Raw genomic sequence first — 10256 nt, 5'->3', positions numbered from 1 at the left:
GTTTCAATTTGATGAGAAATCCACTTTGGAAGAAATTTTCATTTTACATTTGTCAATGAGTGGAGGCATTATTTGGTTTTTAAAATTTGATTTCAATCATAAATTACTGATTTAACTTATATACCACAAAATTCCCTTTAAAAGTACACAATTCAGTGTTTTTTAGTGTATTCAGAGTCATACAGCTACCACTACTACCTAATTCCAGAACATTTTCATCACCTGGAAAAGTATCCCTGTTAGCAGTCCCTCTCCATTTCCCTCTGCCCCAGCCCCTTACAACCACCAATCTACTTTGTCTCATTGGGTTTGCCTATTCCGGACATTCTATATAAATGGAATCATATAATATGTGCCCTTTGTGTGTCTGGCTTCTTTCACTTAGCAAAATGTTTTCAAGGTTCATCCATTTTACAGAATATGTCAACATTTCATTCATTCTTATGGCTGAATATTTCATTGTATGGATATACCACATTTTGTGTATCCATTCAGCAGTTCAGTACATTTTTGAATGATCATAAAAATGGTTTAAAATTTTTTGTCGCCTATGTGTGCAAGTAAGTTTGTAGAATGGCGGTTGTGGAGAACTAAAACGTGTGAATCAGGAGTTGAGTGTGGGTATTTCCAACTGTTAGCAAAAAAGTCACATTCCCAGAAACTAAAACTTTTATTAACATTTCAGAAATTATTTTTTGGAAGTGTTATACATATTAAAACATTTCTAGAAAACTTTTTATATATATTTTTTCTGTGATTCACAGATTTATTCCAAGCTAGCCCTGAACACAATTACTTGCAGCAAATGCCCCTGCAGTTTCCTCTTTTCCTTTTTATTGAAGTACCATTGATACACAATCTTATATTGGTTTCAAGTATACAACATAGTGGTCCAACAGTTACCTGTATTATTAAATCCTCATCCCCACTAGTGCAGTTACTTCCTGTGTTACTGTCAACACAGGAAGATGTTACAGAATCATTGACTATATTCTACATGCTGTACTACTATCCCCATGACTAACTCATATTATGATTGAGAATTTTTGTGCCGCTTCATCTCCCTCCGCCTCCCCCAAGGTAACCACTTATCAGTGTCTGAGTATACTGCTATTTTGTTCATTCTGTTTTGCTCTGTTTTTATACTCCACAAATAAGTGAAATCATACAGTATTTCTCTTTCTCTGCCTGGCCTATTTCACTGAGCATAATACCCTCTAGATCCATGTTGTTGCAAATGGCAGGATTTCTTTTCTTTTTATGGCTGAATAACATTTCATTGTGTATAGACACCACATCTTCTTCATCCATTCATCTATTGATATTTAGGTTGCTCCCATAGCTGGGCTATTATAATAATGTGATGATGAACACAGGGGTGCATGTATCTTTTCAGATCAGGGATTTTGTTTTCTTTGGGTAAATTCCTAGAATTACTGAGTTTAATGGTATTTCATTTTTTTAGTTTTTTGAGGAGCCTCCATACTGCTTTCCATAGTGGCTGCACCTATTCATATTCTCACCAACAGTGTAGGAGGGTTCCCTTTCCCCACACTTTTTATTTCTGGTCTTTTGGATAGTGGCCATCCTTGCTGGTGTGAGGTGATACCTGATTGGCGTTTTACTTTGCATTTCCCTGATGATTAGCGATGTGGAGCACCTTTTCACGTGCCTGTTGGCCATCTGTATTTCTTCTGTAGAGAAATGTCTGTTCAGGTCCTCTGCCCATTTTTTATTTGGGTTGCTTTTGGTGTTGAGGTGCATGAGTTCTTTGTATGTTTTGGATGTTAACCCCTTATCAGATGAGTCATTTACAAATACGTTCTCCCATACCTATAGGTTGCCTTTTTGTTTTGCTGATGGTGTCCTTTGCTGTACAGAAGCTTTTTAATTTGATGTAGTCTCACTTGTTCATGTTTTGTTTCCCTTGCCTGAGATGTGTCCAGGAAAAAATGGCTCATGCTTATGTTCAAGAGATTTTTGCCTATGTTTTCTTCTAAGCGTTTTATGGTTTCATGTCTTACATTCAGGTCTTTGATCCATTCTGAGTTTACTTTTGTGTCTGGAGTTAGACAGTAATCTGGTTTCATTCCCTTGCATGAAGCTGTCTGATTTTCCCAACACCAGTTATTAAAGAGGCTGTCTTTTCTCCATTGTATATTCATGGCTCCTTTATCATATATTAGTTGACCATGTATGTGTTTATAGCTGGGCTCTCTATTCTGTTGTATTGATCTATGGGTCTGTTCATTCTTTATCAAATCATGTAAGGGTATATAATGAATTTTTTTCTCTAAGTTGTAAATACACATTCCTGAATCCCCTCAAGTTAATTCCATGAGCCTTACAAAAAATCTTTTCATGTGTGCCAGGATGTGAAAAATGTTGGAAAGTACACCTTAGGGCCGCAGGTTTTAAGAGGGATTCCTAATAGGAGAGCGAGCTACACTTGATTCGTAAGATGGCTCACTGAGAACACTCACATACTAACAGTTGTGCAAATTGATCCACTTACCCACAAAATCATCCTTCATAAAATGCTCATGGCTATAGTTTATAGTCTTGAGTGCTACAGAGGCTGTCTGGAGGTCCATGGGTCAGTTTTGTGGGGAGTCAACCTCTGCCCTGCCCCCAGCTTTCTTGAGGCATAACTAACAAAACTGTAGGATATTTAAAGTGTACATTGTGATGATTTGATAAACATACACCTTGTGAAAGGATTTATCCCATCTAGTTAATTAACACATCCATCACCTCACATATTTGTATGTGTTAGAACATTTAAGTTCTATTCGCTTATCCAATACACTGATATCAACCATATTATACCTTAGATCTTTGGCTCAAGTTTTTTAATGGGCTGGCTCTAATCCATTGGTTTTTCCCTCTATGATAAGACCATCTCAAGTTTGCTTTCAAGACTGTGACAATACTTAATGAGTACTCTGTAGAATAAAATATTTTATAAAACACAATGTTCTTATGTTTAAAGCTGTACATTTTAGATTAAAAAATAACACATACACCATACTTTGATACTGTTTTATCATTTATCTCTTAATGACAATAAATGCTTTTCCCTCATTGGGAAGTGTCATATCTATTTTTAATGGGGCCTTAAAAAGTAACAGCATTTTGTCCAAACTGAACTTATATAATTGCACAAAAATCATAAAAAGCATTAAGAAATGCTACCAAAGATTGCCATTCTCTCAGATCCTCATGAAGCACACCCCGAGAAGCCGTGGTTTCAGGGGGACCCCAGATCTGCACGATCCTTATGCTCACCCTCACATTCCCAGTGACACACAGGCAGAGGAAGGAAGAGCAGCCAGGACCCGTGGGCTTTGGGACAATGGAATTCTGCTCTACTGTTAGAGTTGAATGATGACTTCACCGTCTTATTTTATTAGGAGCATTAAACACTTCAGTTTGAAGTATATTTTCCCAGGCTTAAAACATAACCCTATCAACTTAAGTTTTGGGCTATGGATCCCACCTCAGGTAATTAAAAAAAAAAAAAATCAACCACCATAAAACCTGTTTCAAGCAGGGTCCTTTGTTGTTACCATCCTGGGCCCTTACTTAGTTTGTAACACACACCCATAACAAGTTACATTATCACTGATCACATGCCAGCTGAGGGATGGCAGAGCCTAACTCAAATCTCGACTTTATTTTATTGGTAGCAGTTACTGTGAACGCCGTGTTATAAGGACTCTGAGGTCACATGTGGATTGGTGGGGCCAGCACTGTGCTTTGCCCGTCATCTCTGAGATGGACACAGGAGAAGAGGCAGCTCTCAGGCAGCAGATCTGCAATCTGTCCATTACTAAGAAAGCTGAAGAGGGTGTAGGTTACATAAGCTGTGAACAATAATACAAAACCCAATTTTTCTATTTTGATGAGTTACAATGTACCTGGGGGTTTATTTTATGGATTTTAATCTCAAATAAGATACAGTGTCTATGATAGGAGTTTTGCCTTTCTGACCTTATGGAAAATTAATGAAAAAAAATAACAGTGTTTTAAAGAAGACACACAAAGAGAACTCTGTCACCATGATAAATAGCTTCCTAACTCTGGATATTATGACTATGGGAAGAGGAGAGTTTTTACTCACTCCAGTGTTTACTACTGTGTTTCAGAGTAAAAAACACAGTCCCAGGCTCCTGATTATGGGGAAAAATAGCAATTCCTGAAATAAACATTAAAGTATGTGGCAGAGGCTACCTAGGTGGCCTTCCTTCATTTAGATGGTGTCATTAATGGATCAACCACATCTCTTCAACTCAGGGGGAAAAATTCCAGTGTAACTTTTGAAGGATTTCTAAAAACTAAGTCTTTCATTAGGAGAGCCTGGGTGGATATGTGAAGCACTTATTATACTTGGACAAGGAGGGAACATGGGGCCTGTCTGGTATGGCTAAGAATATATGAGATCCTGCACTGTGCACAACAGTCTGCTCAACAAACCCTGAATATATCAGATGCCCCTACAGCTGTGCTCTGAGAGTCACTGTGCCATCTCTTAATGGTTCTGATGGGCTGTTACAAATGCTTGGCTACTGTGCTTAGGACAGTATACCTGCATCAGGGACTAAAAGTCACCGCGAGAATTCTGCAACAACCATTTTAAGTACGACTCGCAACATCTGCAGAACTTGACTGGAATCTAACCAGAAGTCTGTTTCAGGTCCCAGTATGTTGCTACCCAGGCTTTTAGCTAGAAAGTTGAAGACCACAGAAAATGATTTCTAGGAAGAAAGGGAAATTTCCTTTTCCAGGATTGTAAATGGAGAATCCCAATTCAAGGAAAGGGTTGTTGGGGCCACAGAAGCCTAGGGAGTGAGCAGCCAGACTTGTGGATTTATTTTCAGTCCCCTGTTTAGAAAGGAACACAGGACTGAGGAGTTGGAGGGAGGTGGGGAGGGCAGGCATGGGAATGACGCCTCCAGCTGCTCAGCAAGCCAGGCACCAGTGGGTGAGCACTGTCAGGGCACGGTCTGTGTCACTCCGGTTTATGACATTACCTCTGTGCCCTGATGAAGTTGCCACCTATCTGCTTTTGGCTCTGTGCCTTGGGTTTTCTGGTAAGATGGGCAAACCTGTACCACTGCTGGGAGTGTTGATTCCCTGGCCTCTGTTTCCCTAATACAAATACTATCCTTAAAACCCTTGAATTTATGTTCTAACGATCAGCATCTTTGTACATCTTGGGCTCACATCCAGGTTGAAAGGAGGTGAACACCCTAGTTCTTAAGCTTCCCGCTATGATGGAAGGTCCTGACCAAACCGCCTGCAGTAACTGGGCCCTGCTCACTCTGCAAACTGAGCTCCTGGATGACCGGGGAAACGTGGCTCTTTACTGTTGCCCTTCCAACGCTAACATCCGACAGACAGGGTCATTGGGTGTTTACAGGTACTTGCTGGGGTCCACATTGATTTTTTTTTAGGCACTTGAGAAAATCACAGAATGATAACAGGGGTATCTCTCTGAAACATGGATGCCATTTATCTGAGGTTAAAAGGTAAGGCCAGGACAGCAGCTTCAAGGGTGTGCTGAGGGTCAGTGCACTAAGAATCTACAAAGGAAGCATGGCTGTCTGGGGAAGGAATCATCTTCCGATTGAGAACAGACAGATGGAGGTCTGGATCTGTAGCAGACACACATATACTTTCTTCTCTTTCATTTCCTTCCTTATCAAGTTTCTAAACACTTTCCAGACTCTAGGCAACCAAAGAGCAAGAAAGACTCAAAACTTTTTTAATAGCTAGTGTTGCTGGAATCTGCACTGTGGCTGAATGGTGGGACCGCAGGACACCAGTGCCCATGAGGGCTCATATGGCTCCAGTAGATACACAGGATGGGGAATAGGTAGGTAAGAATTACAGAAGATCTCTACTGGCCACCCCCAATGACTGATGGGTAGTTTTTAGTGTAAGCAGGGACCTTGGCAGTTAGCTCAAAATACAAGTATTACACAGACATCTTACATTATTGGGTAGATCTCATCAAAAGTGCAGAAAGGGAAGACATGGAGAGAGAGAGAATTTTCTGTATGTTTAAATGTGTTAACTGGAATACATCGACATATGTAACAAAAATCTTTCTTTACCTTTAAAAATTAAACTTACCTGAGTCATTAATTCCATAGAATTAGTGTAACTAAAGTTTGAAGTGACATACAGTTCAACAATTCAGTTTTCCATATTTCTAGCTACTTAAAAAAACACCACATCCACAATTATATACACTCACACAGCTGCCACCCTCCCAAACAGACATGTGTGTAAATGTTCACATGGAGACACTCAGAAAGCAGGAGTGCACAGATGCCAGTGGACACCCCTCTTGAGCCTGAGGCGCATGGGGGCTGTGGGGAGGCTCAGGAAGCTCTGCTGCATATCTGCTCAATGTCACTCATCTCTTTGGGACAATCTGCAGAAAGGATCAGAGGTGAGTCCTGAGTCACCACTACATCATCTTCAATTCGTACACCAAGGCCACGGAACTTCTCTGGGGCATCTCTGTCATCCTCCGGAACATAAATGCCTAAGAGTGAGAAAAAGAATGTGGTGTTCATAAATGGCAGTAACTGGATGATTTGGAGAAGGTAAATTAGCCTCTGTATGTGACACTTCATCTGTAATCTGGGATCTTAACAGAACCTACCTAGACTTGCGGAGGCGTTTTGAAATAAGATAATACATATAAAAGTGTCTGGCACATAATGGTCAATAAATGTTGACTATCATTACTAGAATTATTATAGTTATTTTATATACTAGACTACAGGCTCCATACAACTGTTGATCATGACTGTCATATTCTAGAGACTCAAGCAGGCCATTAAACTTATGAGTATGTCAATATATGCTGGGAACCAGTAGATTATATAAATGCATTCTTTCTCTGCCTTACAGTTCCCCTGGAAAAAGATAACTTTGCTAAAATAAAGTTATAAGGTATTTTAAAATGCATTAAAAACACACACCTATTTAGAGATCACTAGCCTGAACAACCAGAAGCTGTACAAACACTCAAACAGGCCCTCTCAAATAAGCCATAAATGTAACCGACGTACATGAGTGAAATAAGAAGACTTCAATGGACATGGTGTGAAGTTCTAGGAGCCCAAGGAGCCCTCTCTAATCATGAAGTCAGACAGTCAACAGGTCTTTTCATATTAAAGAAACTGTAGACTTCCTCCACTACAGTCATGATGCTGCCCTGTGATAAAAAGGCCAAGGGAAATACAGTCAAGGTCTAAGGAAGCACCCAGGTACCAACCAGACTGGACTGAATGGTACATAAGGCCAGAGAGCAACAGATGGCTGGGTTCAAAGGTGGTAGGAAAGATACATCCCACCTATAATTTGTAGAATTTAGAGATGAAAACACTTGAAATCTAGGCTTGAGATCCATTTTTTGTGATAAAAACAGCATTAGTGTTTAAAAAGCAACTCCTGTAACATCAGTCTTCACACTCTGCCATGGCCACGACTTCCTGCTGAATTCTGCACAATGCCTGGTAGCACTCAAGCTAAGGAACCATTAGATGGAGTGTCTTTCTGCAGGAGAGCACAGGGGGCTTCAGAAGCATGAGCCCAGCCCACCACTACTACATAGGAGACTCGTGCAAATTGGCCCTGGCAAAGGCAGGGTTAAAAACAAAGATCTATTTCTTAATATCTACTTTAGAAGTATTTTCCATCTGTTGTTTATTGGAGAAGTCAAATTAAACAAACTGTGTGATGTTAAATAAGAAAGCTCAAGAAAAATCTAAAAGTTCCCTTCTACACTGGAGAGATCCGTTTTCCCATCTCTCCTAATTTAATTATGTTGGTCAAGTAACAATAAATGATGTTTACCTTTCGATCTGATACTACTATTATGTGTCCCAAGGGGTGAGAGGCTACTAGCCCCCCTTACCTGGCTCCACCGTGATTACCATGCCGGGCTGTAAGGGGAGGGAACGGGGCACGTCTGGAGTGTCATGGACATCCATCCCAAGGTAATGGCCAACATGATGAGGGCAGTATTTTCGAGCAGCCTGGGGAAAGATAATTACCAGTGTTGTTAGAGCAATGACCCTTTAAGGGAAAGCTGGGCATGTATAAATCAGTGAGATGTGTGTTAATACTTCTCCCATGGTTCTGCCACTTATGTTTAACCTATCCTTGGGTTAATGCTTAAGAAACCTGATCAAGTACCACCTTTTGTATGCAAATCTGCCAATGGCATTCTAACTAATCCACATTTCCATTCCCACTAATTTAATATACTTCACACACCCTGACTTGGGTAACCCTAGTAATGCCCATGGCAAATGAACATCTTTTTTCTTGGGGGATGGAAGATAACTATTAATTTAGAATAGTTCACTTTTCAATGTCACACCCCGCCTCTCAGGAAGCCTACTCTAGAGACCCTAAGTATCTCGTAGCAACTGGGGCAGTAGGCCTGAAACATCAAATAACACTGTAATTTTTAGGCATTTACCATCTTGGATATTTTTATCCATTAGTTAAAGATCTATGGCCTGAGCAGGAGAAATTTATAGCTTTTTTCCTATTGAGAAAAGAATCCTTGGCAACCTAAACTTGGAGATGGGAGATGCCTTAATAGCCTGACCACTCAGCATCTTAATTGAATGCCAAGGTTTTACATTTTTACTGAACACCATTATATTTCAGCTGCAGATGAAATTCACTAAAGAAGTGGCCCTTGAGGATACTGTTGGGTCTCAAAAATGTCACCGATGCAACATTCTCCCACTCGACATCAACCTCTACCTTTTCAAAATCACCACAAAGGGATTAATTGGTGACCTCTCCTCCTTTCTGTGTCCTTTTCCACCCTGTCTGCACCAGACTGTTTCCTGCCAATTGAGCGAGCCATACAGTATGCAATGAGCCAGAAGGTGCTGCCATCTTCTGGCCAATGTAAGTACTGACTCCCTTTGTTTTAATCTACAATCTAAGTCCTTCTGACAGATGAACAATCACAAAGACCATTTCTAAATCGAATTAGATTTATATAAGCCAAAAACCAAGTTGAGAACTGGGGTCAAAAGAATGGAGTACCTTGAAACCACTATTTTCCTTAATGTTCTTCACGATTCCCAATTCTTTAAGCTTCTGCCCTATCAGTGTCAGCATCATGTTGTAGATGGTCTCTAAGCTTGTCCCAGGGGAGCAGAGGGTCAGACACTCTCGCTGGATCTCTAGAACAGCTTCATAGAGTTCTGCCTGAGGAGCTGTGAACCTGGGGACAGGAAAACCAAAAAATCTGATTTTGGAAAAATCTGATATTGCAGGAAGTTTGCTTCTAAGTTTGCTTAGAAAAATTGCAAGGCAATGGTGATGGGGCATTACTGGCATTCAGTCAGTACCTATATATATCATTATTGGCAGGACCCTAACTATGCCCAGGACGCTCAACAGGAAGAACAATAATCCTTCAGGCTGGGGCTCCTTCAGATGGTCAGCAGAACATGCATAAGGTAAGGCTAGAAGATGCATCCAGCCATGATTGCAGTCCGAGGGCCAGGCCAGTTCATCCTTGATCCTTTCCCTTTTTTTCACCATTAAAAAACAAAAACACCAAAAAACTGAAAACAATAGAAAAAGAAAAAACCCCACAAAGCCTAGGAATCCACTTCTCACAGGCAAAGCAGATGTCAAGGATAACTGGTCGATACTTTGGTTACTAGTAACTTACTAGCTACTAGGTGTCGTCATAGTAGTAATTTCTTTAGCAATCATGGGGCAAAATGAGAAAGAATTAATTTGGGGTGGTATTCATACACTGTTGATGGGAGTATAAATTAGTACTGCTCATTAAGTCAAAGACCTTAAATCAAAGGTTCATAAAGTTTCAGCTTGTAATTCTGCTCTGAGAATCCATCCTAAAAAAATGTTTTAAACCTTTCTGTGGTGTTGTGTGGTCCTGGGAACCCACTAGCCACGTGTGACTACTGAGCACTTGAAATGTAGCTAGTTCCACTGACAAACTAAAGTGTACATTTGATTCAATCTCGATTAATTTAAATGTAAACAGTCCCGTAAGCCTGGTGGCCCCACACTGGATCACACAGCTCTAGTAGATCCTTCATGGGAGAAACAGTCCTTGAGTTCCTACCTAATAATTTGTGCCCTTCCTTTACAGATAAAGTTGCTTTTGGGGCAGATAAAATATTTGGCTCGAACTTGTTCTCTGAGCTTCTTCAATATGTTACTCCATTTTCTTC

At 40.3% G+C, this 10256-nt stretch overlaps 1 protein-coding gene across 6 annotated transcripts in view; it reads right to left on the bottom strand.

Moving 5' to 3' along the window:
* Positions 1–5750: 5750 nt before the first annotated feature.
* Positions 5751–10256, bottom strand: part of XPNPEP3 (X-prolyl aminopeptidase 3) — a 59610-nt gene continuing 55104 nt past the window's right edge. For all 6 annotated transcript variants that reach the window (XM_037006892.2, XM_037006894.2, XM_037006893.2 and 3 more), the window contains 3 exons: positions 9091–9271; positions 7937–8057; positions 5751–6556 (listed from right to left, as the gene is read on the bottom strand). In XM_037006892.2, the coding sequence (XP_036862787.1) occupies positions 6390–6556; positions 7937–8057; positions 9091–9271 (469 nt within the window). In that variant the 3' untranslated portion in view covers positions 5751–6389. The remainder of the gene's footprint in view (positions 6557–7936; positions 8058–9090; positions 9272–10256) is intronic.

This window comes from Manis javanica, chromosome 10, assembly GCF_040802235.1.
Source record: "Manis javanica isolate MJ-LG chromosome 10, MJ_LKY, whole genome shotgun sequence".
Lineage (NCBI taxonomy): Eukaryota > Metazoa > Chordata > Mammalia > Pholidota > Manidae > Manis > Manis javanica.
Note: the sequence above shows the minus strand (reverse complement) of the source record. Positions and strands in the feature narration are given on the sequence as shown.